At 43.2% G+C, this 17309-nt stretch overlaps 2 protein-coding genes across 4 annotated transcripts; both read right to left on the bottom strand.

The window, feature by feature from the left end:
- Nucleotides 1-2820: 2820 nt before the first annotated feature.
- On the bottom strand, nucleotides 2821-7627 carry pih1d1 (PIH1 domain containing 1). 3 transcript variants are annotated; one of them, XM_062407873.1, is made up of 11 exons: nucleotides 7509-7627; nucleotides 6965-7089; nucleotides 6006-6063; nucleotides 5730-5918; nucleotides 4973-5034; nucleotides 4423-4504; nucleotides 4221-4317; nucleotides 3855-3881; nucleotides 3488-3566; nucleotides 3053-3196; nucleotides 2821-2941 (listed from the first exon to the last, which is right to left on the bottom strand). In XM_062407873.1, exons 2-11 carry the CDS (start codon nucleotides 7085-7087, stop codon nucleotides 2906-2908), a joined length of 897 nt encoding a protein of 298 aa, XP_062263857.1. In that variant the 5' UTR covers nucleotides 7088-7089; nucleotides 7509-7627; the 3' UTR covers nucleotides 2821-2905. The 3 variants fall into 3 exon arrangements, with proteins under 3 accessions (XP_062263857.1, XP_062263855.1, XP_062263856.1); XM_062407871.1 differs by having other exon boundaries at nucleotides 7543-7624; XM_062407872.1 differs by having other exon boundaries at nucleotides 7368-7608.
- Nucleotides 7628-9439: 1812 nt separating this feature from the next.
- Nucleotides 9440-15914, bottom strand: LOC133970917 (mucin-5AC-like). Its single transcript, XM_062408076.1, has 9 exons — nucleotides 15876-15914; nucleotides 14885-15005; nucleotides 14606-14659; nucleotides 14339-14374; nucleotides 13723-13938; nucleotides 12076-12099; nucleotides 11749-11876; nucleotides 11400-11471; nucleotides 9440-11148 (listed from the first exon to the last, which is right to left on the bottom strand). The coding sequence occupies exons 1-9, from the start codon at nucleotides 15912-15914 to the stop codon at nucleotides 11074-11076; spliced, it is 765 nt and encodes a 254-aa protein (XP_062264060.1). The 3' UTR covers nucleotides 9440-11073.
- Between the last annotated feature and the right edge of the window lie 1395 nt (nucleotides 15915-17309).

Raw genomic sequence — 17309 nt, 5'->3', positions numbered from 1 at the left:
ACAGGAGGAAATATTTAGATTCTACAACGAACTTAGCACCTTAACGGTTGACTGACAGATGATCTGAGTAGAAATGTCCTCAGCTTGTTTCGGGTACTAAGAGGTGTCACACAGACTGTACTCCTGTAGTACTCATTCAACCTAGAGGTATAAAAGTACAGGCTCTGACATGTACTGTAATAGTTTTGCTGTTTTTTTATAGAATCATTAATTCATATAGATTTTAGTTTGGCCCAATCCAATCCACTAACATGGAGGAGGACATAAAGGTGAGACGATGAAGGACATGAGGTGTTTAGAGCGAGGAAGAGCAGGAGGAGGAGGAGGAAGAAGAGGAAGAGGAGGAGGGGGAGGAGGAGGAGATGGAGGAGGAGGAGGAGGAATGATGGACGGGTGAAGTAGCACATTTCAGAGGGAGGGGAGTGGAGCTGGGGATTTAGCAGAAGAATCAAGTTCCAGCAGACAACAGGCCGAGGCCTTAGCAGGGTTAATTTTAGTCAAGGACAGTGTGTGTGTGTGTGTGTGTGTGTGTGTGTACATGGACATTGAGGCATTTCTTCATGATGAATGATGTCGACTTTATTCAAGACTAAAATAAACATATTGAAGCTCAACGGCTCTAACTGGGTTTAAGTCGGTGTCATTTCACAGAGAGGATTATGGGTAAAAAAGGTTCATATTATTCTGATTCAGTTTATCTTACACACACACACACACACACACACACACACACACACACACACACACACACACACACACACACACACACACACACACACACACACACACACACACACACACACACACACACACACACACACACGCACACACACACACACACACACACACACACACACACACACACACGTTATGAGAGAATGTGCTATCTAGTCGTCTGGATCCACATCTGCATATGAGGCTCTCTGGGGATTTCTCTTTAGGCCACTGTCAGTCACTGAGTGTCACTGTCAGTCAGTGACACTCAGTGACTGACAGCCAGTGACTGACACTCAGTAACTGACAGTTATCATCTGTTTCTTCAGACAGCGAGTGCAGCACAGTAACACAATCAGGACCACGTGCAGGTGTTAATCCATCAGTGTTGGTGTCAGATGTGTTCACATGGAAACTGTTCTTTATGTTTATGGACGTTGCCTCTGGACTTTTTGTGGTAAAGTATGAAATTTATATTTCTAAACATGATTGAGATTGAGTTTGATCATATTCAAAGTAACCATTCATTTAACAGCAGCATATCATTTACTTCAAGATAATTGAATCTTAATTGAGAGACGTAATAATAATGATTATACATGTGATTTCTATAGGACCTTTAAAACCACAGGGACCATTTATTTTATGAAAAAGAGCAAAGTTAATAAATTATAGAAAATCCAGATCATACTCATAATATAAATGTATGTGTATGTTTAAAAACACACAATTCAAACCACTTGAGTTAAAAGACGTTTGATTGAATTTAAAGAATTTAGCATGAAAGGGTTTAATGCGATTGGCTGATGACTCTCACGGCAACAAGGGAAAATAAACGCCATGAGAAAAACATGAAAATTTAAAAACATCATAATCTATGATCAGATTCAAAAACATAATAAATGACACACGCACACATACCTGTAGGAAGATGAGGTTTCACCAGTCACAAGAGACAGAGGGACAGTCACTGGAAAGACAATAACTGGTACAGGAAGAGACAGAGTTTTATACAGAGGTGTGTGTGTGTGTGTGTGTGAGCGTGTGTGTGTGTGTGCGTCTGGGAGCTATCTGAATGACTATGTGTGTAAGCATGCTGTGAGAATTACTGAGTGTCCAAGTATACAATGCAAGAATAACTGTGACTGTCCGTGCGTGTACAAATATTCAGATTTGAGGGGGTGTGTGAGTGTGTGTGTGTGTGTGTCTGTGTGTGTGTATGTGTTTGTTTGCGTGTGAGTGTGTGCGCTGTCAGGGCTCGGGGCCACAGGCGGATTAGGCCGAGTCAGAAAGACGAGCACCTCGCAGGATTAGCGAAAAACAGAGGGATGACCTCACTGAACAAATGGGGGAGCCACAGGGCAGGTGGGGGGGGGAGAGAGACACAAACTGAAGGGGGGGGGGGGGGGGGGGGCGATGAAGAGCAACTGCTTGTTTAAAGATGGACGACATGTCTCCAGAAATGAAGCCAAAATATCCTGGGTCCAAACGCTGGCCTCTTGCACAGCTGGAGTCCGAGCAGCAGCGATGAGGAGATTCTCATTAAAGATGATTATTAATTAATGTTCCATTAATCATCTTTCTTCTTTCTATTTGTTCTCACTGGTATTGAAACCAGTGACGTCCGTGTGGTGGGACCTGCCAGTCACTGTCAGCTGGAAAACAGCCAATTGGTCCACATGGGGCGGTGGAAATATATTTATGCCATTATTACCTCGGGACACTCCCACTTCTCTACACAATAGACCAACAATGGATGGGGGAGGGGGGGGGGGCAGAGCAGATCCAGAAATAGAGAAGTGACGGCTTCACTCGTTTGCTTTTTCCATGAGAGGAGAGATTTCCAGTTCACAGAACAAGTTCCAGAGGCTTAATGACAGAATCGACACGTTCTCCATCTTATAGGTTCTGTTGCGTCTCAGTTTCATCAGCTGTGAACAAACGAGCGACTCGTCTTCATCGCCTCGCTGCTCAAACGGTTTGTGTTGATAAGTAATTTAATAAGTTATCATAAGTTTCACAACAGAAAACTTTCCTGTGAGTCTCATCCCTTCTCTGGTTGACGTGGATTAAAGTCGTGAATCAAATAAAACAGAGGAGTTCGTATTTAAAAGAAAAAAAGTCTCTTTTATTTCATCATTTTTTAACAAAAAAAAAAATTAATAAATAACTTGACAGAAGTTCTTCAGCTTCACGATGACACCACCGGCAGAGTGACTGTCAGAATCTGAGGAAAAGAAAAACAGGTGCCGTGTCACACAAGTGTTACAGCCCATCGTTTGTTTGTGTGTCTGTTGGCACATGCTGGTGTTGTGTGTCACTGTAGGTGTCTTTGTACCTCGGTGCTCTTGTTGTACTGTGCCACGCTGTTCTCCTGGTCGACGAGGAAGGGGTGGCAGATGTCCAGATGGAAGAGCGAGGGCCGGGCCGTTACCACCAGTCGATCTTCTCCCACGTCCAGAACCAGAGAGCGAGACGATGGCTGCAGGAGACGAAGAGTTAGACTTAGTTTCACACCACATCCAGGTTGTTTGAGGGTAAAGCATGACACAGCAATAAAATATATGGATTTCTTCTAATAAAACTGTGAAAGTCAGATAAACGTGTTAAAACGATCAAAATCCTTAAATATCTCCAAACTGTGGAGCTCTGAAGTTGAACTATCCCAAAAATATGTCTGCATGTGTTATTGTTCCTATAAGTATTATTGGCATGTGTGTATATGTGTGTGCATGTGTGTGTGCATGTGTGTGTCGCGTTCTGCATTTCTCACCACCCCCGGTAGCTGTATTTCGGCGATGAGATACTCAGGGTCACCAGCAGGAGGCTCCACAAGCAAGGTAAAGTCTGGTCTGGAGAAAGAGGTGAGAAAAGAATGATGAGGCACGGAGGACATGAAGGACATGAAGGAGGTGAGAGACACAAAGGACACGAAGGAGGTGAGAGACATGAAGGACACGAAGGAGGTCAGAGAAACAAAGGAGGTGAGAGACACAGAGAGAAGAGCGACACTACCAACGGATGAGATAAAAGAAAGAGCAGGAAAGTGGACGGACAGACTCATAATGGGGGGAAATCATAAATGTTTGAGCCAATGAACTCTGACTTGACATAAAAATAATCCATCAGCAAACATTTACCTTCTGGCCGGAGCAGAGCAGTTCTCACTGTGAGAAGAGGAGGAGAGATGAGATCTGATTAGAAAACACAAACTGACGAATCGAGTCAGATCTATAAGCACATTTAATAAACTGTGTATATCACACATACTGTAGCTCTGAGGGGATTTTAAATGTTTATTTAGACGTGATGATCTTGAACTACTACAGTCATGTTTACTATAATGTAATAATCACCATCAGAAGTGTGTACATCCGCCTCCACTTGAGGAGTAGGAGCTGTTGTCAGATGCATTAAATAAATATGAACACTACACAGCCAGACTAGAGTCAGAAGAAGAACCAGAGAAGAAGAACCCTGTCGTTGTGGTTCCTGTTCTCACGTACCGAGGCGGCAGCTCCTGGATCACCGGCCGGCTCTTTGTGCGGATGTTCTGCTCAGCGACAGATCCCAAGAACTTCCTGTTCTTCAGCACCTTCCAGTCTGCAGAGGGACCAACAGGAACGTCAGCCGCTGCGTTTCACCTGGAGAGGCCGGGTGCCTCCTGAAACATTCATCTCCAGCTGTGTGTCACTTCATGAAACTTACCTCTGCTGAGCTGCAGGTTGTATTTGTTCTCCAGACCCTCCAAAGACACCAGAATCACAAACTGCTCGAACAGAGGATCCTTCTACAAGACAAACATTATATTACATTATACATTTCATAGTGTCCCTTTATCACAGGTTTGTTATGTTTCTTAAAACTTGCTGGGGGGGGGGGTGAAGTACAGGGAGGAGGAGCCCATCAAATTTGAGTTTTTGGGGGGATTTTTGTGAATGTCTCAAGAAATAATGCAGTGATCTCTTAAAAATAAAAATAATATTATATATATGATCTAGAGTTTGATTTAATTTAAAGTATTTTCGGGAGTTAATTGATTTTGATTTAATTACTGGATGAATACATAACAAATAGAACCTGCAGCATCTACCGCTGTGTAGCTATGATAATGGTTCAAGCTGTTTGGACACGTCTCTAATAGCAGATGCATCAAAACTGAGAAATGGAACCAGGATTGGTTTCCACCTTGTCGGAGGTCTGTGCTTTCCTCTTTCCCCAAATGACAACATGAATGAACTACAAAGGTCACACACACCTGACACATCTGGAAGAACTCCTGGTTGATGACCACATCGTAAGCCGTGCAACCCTGAGAGTCTGAGAGAGTGAGAAACAGATCTTATCTTCTCTGTTTTGCTTTGTCATTCCATTTGTACTTGGCAAGACGTGCCCGACTCTTGCTCCTGAGTAACTCAATCTGCCCTCGGTATCTGATCGAAGTTCAATCTCAACACATTTCCCTTCGGTTTACGATTTGATGAACCCGTTCGCTGCAGACGAGAGGCAACAGGCCTGGAGCTTGGTCTGTGTCAGAGGTGTCGTCCGATCTGCAGAGTTGTGTATTAAAACCCTGTCGTACTAAAGTAGTGACACAATACATTCTTAGGTCCTCTACAAATGCTGATGCAGGCTGTCGACATCAATTGAAGATGTGAGAAGCAGCTTTAAAGACAGAGACATAACATCAAGTGTGTTTTTAAGTTTTAAAAACATATTTAAACCCTCGTGGCATCTACCTTTAAGACGTTGTTCCTGCACATTAAGCTACGTTATCTTTCCAGTTAATGGTTACTCATTTACTGATGTGACTGAGCCTTAAAGCGGACAGTGAACTAATGACCCTTCGCCTTACTTCTCAGTGAGACTCTCCCCTTGTAGGAGCAATAAACCTGAAGAGCCACCTCTGTCTCTTTCCTGCTTCATGCTCAAAAGGAAATGAAGCAACAAGTACAAGTTCAAACACTGCACATTCACCTGCCAGTATAACTTTATACTTGGCTTCTGTTACATACTGTTGTCGACTTCTGTGTGTGGCTCGCCGAGGCTCATGGGAACTCTGTAGGCGCTGGGATCTTCTGATTGGAGGAGCTCCACCAGGTCCTCTCTAGAGATTTCTGGGGGAGGCGGGACCGAGTTTGACTGACAGATGTTTACGAAGATCTTCTGCTTCGCTGGCTCTGAGAAGGTTTTCACACACATGCCTGAGAAAGAGAGAGAGAGAAGTCAATGATCTCCTCTCCTGCAGGAGCACGTGTGTGTGGTCTGATCAAACTTGTGCAGCCACTCACCAGGTTGAGGTCGGATCACTTTGGAATCTGGATTTTCAGTCTGCATTTGACCCATCGTCTAAAAACACGAGCGGTAGTGAACGTCAGACACATCAGGAGGTTTTACACATGTTCAGTTAGTCCGATAGAAACACTAGATAAAACTGAAGAGGTTAAAAGTTCAGATGAAGTCCGCACACAAGAGAAAAGACGGGTTTACGACACTGAGCTTTAGATTTATGTAGTTTTGTTTACTTTACTCTGGACATTTACAGGAAGTCATCGCTCCACTGGAGTGCAGTCTGGAAGCATTTAAAGATTACATGACTCGGGAGTTCAGCTCATGAGGTTATTCAAGGGGGATTTCACAAGTTAATGATCAACAGCCTGTTAAGATTCAGACTGTGGATACAGAACTGTGTATACATTATATATATTATATACAAATACATTAAATTATATACAAGTTTTTAAAGAGATAGTTTTTTTGATTAATCACTTTACCAAAGCTATAAAAAAAACTCCTAACCCTAATCCTCTATAACTTTCATTCATGAAACCAAACTACTTTAACTCAGGATGCATCAAGGCAGAGACCATGATCACAGAATAAACAGAACATTACAAGACAGAATAAATCACGGATAAGAAACAGTAAAATTAGGTAAATGGCAGAAGTATAAACCTCAAGAATAATAAACGAATCAACTAAAACAAGAACTGCTGGAGGTAAAATAAAGTCAGATTATAAACTCAGGATACAAGTGAGTTGAGGTTGAGATCGTTCGGGGTATTATTCCTCTGAGAAAAGGAGAAAAATCATTCTACAAAAGATAAGTGATATTAATAATAGCACTTTTGATGAATGGACTCATTTGCTTTGCTGCTTAACGTGAGACTGAAGTGTGTGGGTTCCAGTTCTGGACCTGGATCTTCTTGTGGTGGATGTGATCCAGTGCTTGTGTTAAACCGATGCTCACCTGTAACAGCAGCCGCTGATACAGCTCCTCCTGCTGCAGCTGCTCCTGCTCCTGCTGCTCCTCCTGCTGCTCCTCCTGCTGCAGCTCCAGCTCGGAGCTGAGGAGGCACGAGTCGGTCTTCATGGCTACGGACCAAACGTTGAAATATGACGTTTAACAACCAGTGATGTACTTATGATGACATGAGCCTAAAGGGTCACAGGTCAGCTTCCTGCTAAAGGTTCAAAGGTCAGCTTCCTGCTGAAGGGTCAGCCCACACGTCACATCCTTAACGCACACAATGACACACAAGGAGCAGATGGACGTCTTCAGTTTTATAACACAACTGTGTAGACAAACACACACACAGACACACTTCACAGGATATTGTGTTGACTTGCATTGAGACTTAATCTAAACTCACCCCCTCGCACACACTTTACTTTAGCTTAGCTTCCTAGCTTTAGCCGATTAGCTCCGCTCTTTGTCTCCTGTGTGACAGAGTAGTACACCGTGTTGTGTTCAGTGTGTGTCTGATGTGTGTTTAGTGTGTTGCTCCTCTCACTTGGTCAAAAACACACGGAGACTAAGTTGTTGACCTTTTTTCTGCTCGCGCCGCCAGCTGCTCCGAATCATTCACTTCCGTGTGTGACGCAGCTCTGACGACACTTCCGGTAAACAATCCTTCAGAATAAAAGCGCTGGTTTTTAAACTGGACTCGTGATTTTGAAAAGGTGTGAAAATTGACATCTGACAGAGGCGTCATATAACGTGTGAAAAATAACAGCAACTCAGTTAATCATTCATTTAAAACATAAAGCACAAACATGAGCAGTGATAAAACAAATCCAGATTCATCTTGTGAAAACCATTGACTAATATGTCACTGTGAATAAACGTGTTCTAACTCCACTCTGAACCAAAGACAGTTTATATGATAAAATAATAAATCTGAAGTAGCGTCAACATAGGCCCAGATAACACAACATGACAAACACAACAGGGCTTTTGTGTCTTTCCTCACACAGGAGAACTTCTTCCTCTGTGGTGAGGTCAGGATGCAGCCACACACACTCTGCTCCGAGCTGCATGTCCACAATCATCTTAGTTACACACAGTCCCGATTTTTTTTAATTTGAATATTTACTATTCTTTTTCTGAAGGCTTCAGATCGTTCAATCTGAAACTAGAATGTCAGAAGAGCTGCTGCGTCCACCAAGGCCCACTGGGCTCTTTAGGAAACCACATCTGAATTCACTGCACAGCCACACAGGGGCATGTGCTCCAAACTCACACCTCATTCATTTGCTAGACACAGCCTCATTTCATTTGTCAGCAACACCAAACACTTCACATCACAGTTTGTTTATTTGGAACCTGTTTATTTGCGTTTTAACCTTACATTTAGATGCACACATTTTACCACTGCAGGGTTAAACAGGAAAATGTTTTGTTATATAAATCGTTTGTTTCTTTGAGTTACCCTGGTTGTTGGGGGAGGTTTGTTCCTGCTTGCCAGAGGCCTGGCTGAGGGCCGAGGAATCTTGAATCAGCTCCTCAGAGATGGAAGTATTCCCTGTTATATTGTTGTATCTCGTGAACTACTTCCAATAAACAAAAATATAAAAAAAAAAAAAAAAAAAAAAAAAAAGAACCAGCTCCTCAGGCCGAAACATGTGCTGCTTTGTCGGGGGTGTTATTTGGTTTTGCCAAACCTCTATATAAGTGGGTGTATGTCTCATTGTCAGTTTTGTTCAGTCAAGTGAATTTTTCTGGAGCTGGATTGAATTTAAAGTTGTTAAGTTTTACAGCAGCATGTAGTTAAGGTTAATTGCAACTGATTCTTACACAACCGTGGTGCTGCCCTGGGGTCGATTTCACCGATGCTTTGATTCAATCATGTCAATGGAATGTAGTTAATATCTGTTATTACTCTGAAAGAGTGAGGAAATACAAAAAATGTGGTTGTTTGGACTTGTTCTTGATCAGATTGAAGAAGCTCGGCACTCATACGAAGAGATGTGTGGATAAGTGTCACATATCAAGTGTTTGTGAAATATACGTTTTTACTAAAGAATTAGATTTTTTACCATATTAAAAAGTTTCATTGATGAGTTTACGACTTGTTTCAAAAAGAAAATAACATCCGACTAACCCTAACTGAAAGAACACAGTCATTTTCAATTCCCATTTCTAAGTTTAATATTTTTGAAAAAATCAAATAAATGCAACTCAGTTATAAGTGAACCAGATGGGTCAAAAGCAGAGGTTAAATTTCCCTACCTGCATGAGTGTGCCTTTGCATGTCTGTGCATGTGTTTGGGACTAATAAATGCATCTTAAACTTAATCTGTAAATTACTCAACTTTTAAGGGCGATCAGTTTCCTAGATCTTTTTTTTTCCAGTGCAGCTGAGCACTTAAAAACTAAAATACTTAAAAACCAACTGATTGGACTGAATTAAGGAAGATAAAAGTGAAGACTGCACCAATGAAGCCCTGTTGTTCATTTAATGTCAAAGAAGGGAACATTTCTTTGTTAAGTAATATCATATATGCATATTTGAAAGCTTTCCCCAAAAACGGCTGCCATCAGAATACATCTACAAACTCACACACGTACACAATGCATGCATTTCTTCACAGTTTTACAAAACAGACAAACATCCCAGTTCAGTTAAATAATACAAACCAGGAATAGCTTCAGTGTCCTGGTTACAATGCACAACATGCTGAGACACATTTGGAGACTTGCTGCTGAACCATCCACTCTCTCAGATTGCAGCAGATTAATCAGCTGCAATCGGAGGAGTGTGGGATACACTAGATTGAGGTTCATCTGTGAGGTCATTGCTGCAGCTTGAAGGCAGAAAACACAGTTAAGAACACGATGTCTGTCTCCATCACCTCAGTGGCATTACAGTGACATACATTTGTTCCTGGAGACTAAACCTTAAACTGTCATTATTTGGTCTTCATTATAGGAAGACAAGTCCCTATAATGTCGGACCTGGACACACACAAGACCTGAAGGACACTCAGTGGCAAGATGCATTCCCTACTGTCCCCAAACGCCTCGCCACACAGACCGCGTTAAAACAAATTCAGATTCAGTCGACAGAATACTGGCAATAAGGTAAATATTTATATCTGTGATGAAAGATCCTTTTTCCTGTCTGCTTTGAAGACCATGTAAAGATGAGAGCCTGACACCTGCTCTGAAAAGCACGACACCACTCATGGGATGTGGCCCTGAACCGACCTCTGGATCGATCCATCCGTCCAAACCCTAAAAGCAAATCTCACTCAATCGAAAGTGGGTCACAAGGTGAGGACCAGCCACACTAACTCTGAAAGTACAATACTGCGCAAGTGGTTGTATATATTTAACACTAGACCTAGCTTAGCATAGCTCGTTAAAAACCAGTGCATGCAGTGGAAAAAACCTGTGACCAGTGGTGCAGTTCACTCGTCCTGCAAATGATTTATTATAAATCTGGACGGTGCCGGATGGAAGCTGATGCACAACGGTACTGAAGGTGAGACGCTGACTCCAGAGCTGCTGGACGGTGCACATTTATAATCTCAACACTGTGATTTACAGATTAATATCAGGTTATTACCCAGGTGACAGTGGTTAGCAGGGCCAGCTGTAGTAGCCTTGATATCACATCACATTCTTGTTAATTCATCTTAAAGGCTGCCAGTGGGACTGCAGCTCTGATTCTAATGAAGCTCGACCAAACCACAAAGCATCTGGTGAGACTTCAGGCGTCTGAAATGTTTCGAGGGTAATTATAATACAGGTTGGAGTCGTCTTGTTTCCTCCTGCTTCTCACAAACCCCAGCTCACAGTCAAACCTGTTCTGCTCTGAAGCAATCCTCTCGACCCCTCGTTTGGCTGCGCCTGAGGTCGTGCAGGAGCTCGTCTGGCTGTGCAGCTGGGAAGCGACATGCCGTGGCCCGCCCACTCCCCCTCATGTCCGGGGGTGAGTGCTCCAGTCACAGTTTCTACTCCATGAAAGGCAGTGGCATACCACAGTCACTCAGTCCTGCGTGGAGCTGATCCGTCCTGTGTTTCTTCCCACGGCTCTTTTATAGTGACAATTTACAAAGTTGTGAGTACGGGGCTTAATGTGACCCTAATCCGTTTCCAGCAGTGCATGGGTTCCTGGGTGTATCAGCTGAGGGCGAGTGGACGTCTGGCTTTAGGACAAAGACAGAGACACAAGAGACAGACGTGTCAATCCACTATCAAGACATTACTACAACAACACTCACACATCTGTCACTGTTAATTATATATAATTTAATATAACATAAGTTCATTTATGAGTTGAAATGACATCAGCAAAATAAAATGACAAATCGCCTAAAAACGACAATCGACGCTGAGCTCAACAAATCACGAACAGACGATTAACTCATCCGACCTTAAACCCAAACCAGAACTATACCTTGGTTGTGCTCTGGATCAGTGGAAGAGGATCTGGATCCTCGCAGGTTTCATCCAACACGGAGGATTCATCCTGGAGAGACCAGAGGCTTACACGCTGCAATGTGTAGATGTTTACACCACAAGCCATTATAAAAAAATTTATGTTGGGATTTTTATATATTTCCTTTTCTCACCAACTAAACATAAACAACCCTTCAACTTATAACAACAACATCCACGTCTGACCCTCCATGTTTACATTCCAGGTCGTTGAGCAACGTGTAGTCTCTCTGATAATCAGCGAATCTGACACAGATGTCTTCTAGTGTGAATCCAGCGTCTTCTTCAGCGGATGAGTGTCAGTTTACCTGGTGAGGCGGGTTCTGTGTCCTGTGCTGTGTCCTCTGGCGCATGAAGAGGAAGACAACCAGCGGCAGCACGAAGTTCAGGGTGACGGAGATGATTAACAAACACATGACCTTCGTGTTCGTGGATTCTGAGTCAAGAGGCACAGAGACAATTCACATTAATGTCAGGAGGGACTTTGTTCTCTCAGCAAATACAAAGTTAATGAAGGGGTATGTCGGGCAGAAAGCTCAGAAATTTAATATAAGTACAGAGTCCCGGGGGTCATATCAATGTGCCCACTGGTTGGAGAAGAAAAATGAAAAAGAATAACAAATAAAAAGTCTTACCCCTTGTGCCTGTGCTGCTGTTAGCTTTGAAGGAAAGAGAGATCGGTGTCAGGACACAGAGAGAAACATGGAGCCTCTTTTCATCCCTTGAGTTACATTATTCACATATTAGAAAAGACTTTTAAACATTGAGGAATGTGCTTCGTCTCTTTCTTGGTGATGATTATTGTTCAAAACCACGACCTTGCATTTACATACACACACACATATATATCTCTATATATAGATCTATGCATATAGTTATCATATAAGATTCATGTGTCTGTGCTGAATCAAAGAGTTCATCGTCTTTAAAAATGTAGAAAGTCACAATTTACAATCAAGCAAAAATTAAATCATGACAATTGAGGAGGAAAGTGTGAGAAGTGTGTAGATAAGTGATCAGATGGAATGTGCAGCGTCTTCACACAACGCTCGTGCAGCTGCACAATGAAAGGCAACAATCACAGATTCATGCAAATTATGAAAAGGTCTGTTCAAAAGATTAGTCACGCTAAATATCTGCACAAGTGGGAACAGGACATGGGAATTTTTTCATTTGTTTATGTAACTGGAATAGTTCACAGGAGTCGACTGGGATCCTGTTTTCCATAAATGGTCCTGAACTTTCACTCTTCTCTGCATAGGAGCTTCCAACAGCTGCCACATGTACACAACTGGTTCGGTAAACTGGTGTGGAGAACTGGTGTGGAGAACTGGTGCGTAGAACTGGTTCGGTAAACTGGTGTGGAGAACTGGTGTGGAGAACTGGTGTGGAGAAATGGTGCGTAGAACTGGTGCGGAGAACTGGTGCGGAGAACTGGTGTGGAGAACTGGTGCGTAGAACTGGTGCGGAGAACTGGTGTGGAGAACTGGTGCGTAGAACTGGTGTGGAGAACTGGTGTGGAACAATGGAGTGGAGAACTGGTGTGGAGAACTGGTGCGGAGAACTGGTGCGGAGAACTGATGCGGAGAACTGGTGTGGAACAATAGAGTGGAGAACTGGTGTGGAGAACTGGTGCGGAGAACTGGTGTGGAGAACTGGTGTGGAGAACTGGTGCGGAGAACTGGTGCGGAGAACTGGTGTGGAGAACTGGTGCGGAGAACTGGTGTGGAGAACTGGTGCGGATAACTGGTGTGGAGAACTGGTGTGGAGAACTGGTGTGGAGAACTGGTGCGGAGAACTGGTGTGGAGAACTGGTGTGGAGAACTGGTGCGGAGAACTGGTGTGGAGAACTGGTGTGGAGAACTGGTGCGGAGAACTGGTGTAAGAACTGGTGTGGAGAACTGGTGTGGAGAACTGGTTCGGTAAACTGGTGTGGAGAACTGGTTCGTAAGCTGGTGTGGAGAACTGGTATGAAGAACTGGTGCGGAGAACTGGAGCAGAGAACTGGTGCGGAGAACTGGTGTGGAGAACTGGTGTGGAGAACTGGTGTGGAGAACTGGAGCAGAGAACTGGTGCGGAGAACTGGTGTGGAGAACTGGTGTGGAGAACTGGTGTGGAGAACTGGTTCGGTAAACTGGTGTGGAGAACTGGTGTGGAGAACTGGTGTGGAGAACTGGTTCGGTAAACTGGTGTGGAGTACTGGTGCAGAGAACTGGTGCAGAGAACTGGTGTGGAGAACTGTTCAGTTTACATGGTAACGATATGAATGAAAGGCAGCTTACCGTTTCCTCCTTCATGTTTGTCTGTGGTTGTTACTGGTACTAGTGTCGGTGTTGGTGGCGGTGTTGATGGTGGTGATGCTGTTGTTGTTGGTGCCGGTGTTGATGGTGGTGGTGCTGTTGTTGTCGGCGCTGCTGGTGTTGTGTTAAGTGACGATGATGTCGCTGCTGATGTCGCTGATGTCGCTGTTGTGATTGGTGTTGTTGTCTTTGCAGCCACTAAAAGCAAAACGTGTTTTAGTCGATCGGTGAGAAACAGAAACAGCCGTGGAATTACTAAGTGTAGCACCAGCAGGAGAACAGGAAATTAAAGGCATCCTGTGACATGTGAGATTGCTGATTGTGCAATTTGTTGTCGTAAATTCAATCCACTTATTTCCCGTGCTTGCTGACTAACCAATGAAGACTCTTGTTAAAGTCAAACTTGTTAAAGCCAGTTCAACAGCCTTGATTTGACACAGAAGCAAAGTTAATCCGATCATGACTCATGTGACTTTAGTGTAAGATTGAAAGATAAAAGATGAAAGTTACACATGTAGAGTTTAAAAAGGGATTAAATCCTCATGGTGGTGAAGCAGTAACTTTCTTTAATATGTCCAAACAGAAATGTGTCACTTACCAGCAGATTCCGGACGATAAAGTTCGCACACAGTTTCTAAAAAGGAGGAGAAGAACATGTCATGAGTTAAAGTGATGAGCTGGAAAAGATTCAGAAGAGTCATCCATCTTTCAGTTTGAAAACAGCTTTTTCCGCAGCCCAGAAGTTGTTTTTCAAATTAAAAGAGGACAAACGCAGACTGTAGAAAAACGTGACTTGACAGCTAGATGTTACAAGTTCTGCACCAAACACACACTTCAAGACGTGGAGTACAAACAGGACACTCACCATATTTACAGCCTGTAATGAAAGAAAGAAAGAAAAGATAATTAGGAGTTTGATCTTTTAAAAACAGCTGCAGACTTGAAGAAGGTTGTGGTGACGGTTAAAACTTTGCGGAGCATCGAACTTCTTCAGGTGGAGGTTTTAAAAAGCTGAACGTAAAGGGAGGCATCATAATGAGGCTTGAAATATGATAATATACTCGTGTAAAAACTGTAGTGACATTATAAGGTCAATAGAGTGAGTCTTGGTGTCAAGTTAGAGCAGGATCAGTGTGATTCCTACCTTCAGGAGGGACACCTTCAGGAGGGTAACCCTGTGATTTGGCCACCAAGCACATGAGGTGATAGAAGGAGATATTCCGAGAACTGGGGCCTTCGCAGGTCGTCTTCTTTTCGGTCTCAGGCTGAAACAAGTCGGACACATGCAGGGGTCAATCAGCTTGACCTCCAGTGCAACAAGGGAGGACAGAAGAAACAGAGCATGATGGAAAGGACACTGTACTCACTTCGAAGCAGTCATGTAGTACTTTAAACAGTATACCACCATTCTCAGTTTTGTTTTTAAATGCGAGCTTCAGGGTACAGTAGAGTAAGTCCTGCAGTGGGAAAAGGACTCACTTACAACTCCGTCCTTATTTAACAATATGCATTAACAGTGACACAAAATTATATTTTTGAAAACTGTTTCAATAACTTACATTGAGATCCTTATTTTGCGCCAGTGGTAAGGTGCGATTGAGATGTGCGGTCTTGATTGTGGACGAGAGAAGCAGACAAACAGGAAATGTTATTAATCATTAAAAGTTGCTCTGTGCGAGTTGTTCTAGCTCTGAGAAGAATCTGAAGAAAATTCTGCTCGGACGCCTTCGATGATCGAGTCAACCACCAAATCAGACGAAGCACAACTCAACACACAAAATGTACGAACCCATTCTTCCAGCTGTAAATAATCGCCGCAGCCTTCCTTCGACGGGTCGATCAGGGAAAACTACCAGAGAAAAATGTGACAGCAGCTTTAAAAGTCGTTTTTTAAAAGAAAAAGCGACACAGAACTGTAAACATATACATGAATATGACGTTCTCTTTCATTCTAACCATTTAAATTCCACTTTTTAAATGTAATTTAAACATTTTATGTTAAAAAAAGACACATAATTTATTATTTTCCATAATCTTGGGATGAAATTTCTTTTGAGGGTTTATTTCACTGATGAGCAACAACATTTACTTTCGAATGCCCCCATATCTAAAACTTGTATTAATCCGATACTTACGATGAGACACAGGGAGGTCAGGACTCTCCAGGAGGACATGCTGCCAGGGGACCGACAGACTCACACTGACACACAACAGAGGAAGACGTGTTATATTAAAGTAATATCTGATTGTGTTGATAGGTTCGTCATCGCAGAGACTGAAACAAGATACTAGACATATAGTGAATACTAATCATACAGTAAATACTTAAAAAAACTGTAAATACTCCACAAACTCATCAGACACTACACACTGTATATGCCACTTACAGTGAATACTGCCTATACATTATATACTCCGCATACAGTAAATATACAGTCCACTCTGTATTGAATAATTACGTCATAAGTCATAATAAATATTTCTCCGAACTAAGCAAATCAAATGTTATTGAATAATTTGGTAATATCTCTTTTCGCTGTGGCGCTTTGTAGACGGTCCCTGCGCACTCATCTCTCTGCCTGTCCACAGAGAGCAAAGACCCGTGTCCCCCTGTCCCGTGTCCCCCTGTCCCGTGTCCCCCTCGGTGGACGGGTCGGACCGAGGAGACCTGGCCCGTTGTCCACCTTACTGCGCTGGGAAAGAGGCGTGGCTTGCGTCGTAACAACCTTTCTCTTATGATTTATTAACCGTGAAGAAACAATCTGTGAATAGTTTCCAGATTCACCGAACTCACGTGTGAAAGAAGGTGAAAGAAGGTTCACGGTCACCACGGTGTCCACCCCACGTGTCCACTGTCCCCAGTGACTGGACGGAGACCACAGCGGCTCTGGTCTGTCGGTGGGTCGTCTGATGGTGACACCGCATTTACTGCGTGTGCGTGTGTGTGAGTCCTTTTACATCCAGTCTATACACGAGTCCCAGCAGCAGCAGGTTAAACATGTGTCTTCTAAGAGGTGGACACCTAATGACATCTGGCGTGTGGGTGTGTGGGTGTGTCTGTGTGCGCGCGTGTGTCTGTGAGGGACTTACCTCGTGTCTCTCCTGCTGTGAAAGTCCTGTGAAAGTGCTCCGATCCTTTGCTGCTCTCATGTATTAGGCTTTTTACTTTCACTTTCCTGTCTCCTCCTCCTCCTCCTCCTCCTCCCTGATTCTTCTCCATGTTGAGTTCTGCTTGTGTTCTTGTCCCTACTGGGAACATGAGGTGGAACCTGCAGCCCAGTCGGGTTCCCCATAGATACTATCTGTTAGACAGTGAGGAGGAGGAGGAGGAGGAGAGAGAGCATCCACCTGTAGCGTTTTCTGTTTGCATCTGTTGTTACTTTCCTAAATGCACAGATGGATATTCCTGAAGTTGAACTGTTTTGGTGTTAAACTGTGACCAGGAAGTCACAGTATATAAATACACATATATATTATGGATATGAATATCATTATCTGCACCAGCAGGAATCTGACTGTGGTGTCAAGAGAACATTTCACCATGTTTGTTTTTTTAAAGATAAGATTTC

This window comes from Platichthys flesus, chromosome 16, assembly GCF_949316205.1.
Source record: "Platichthys flesus chromosome 16, fPlaFle2.1, whole genome shotgun sequence".
NCBI lineage: Eukaryota > Metazoa > Chordata > Actinopteri > Pleuronectiformes > Pleuronectidae > Platichthys > Platichthys flesus.
Note: the sequence above shows the minus strand (reverse complement) of the source record. Positions and strands in the feature narration are given on the sequence as shown.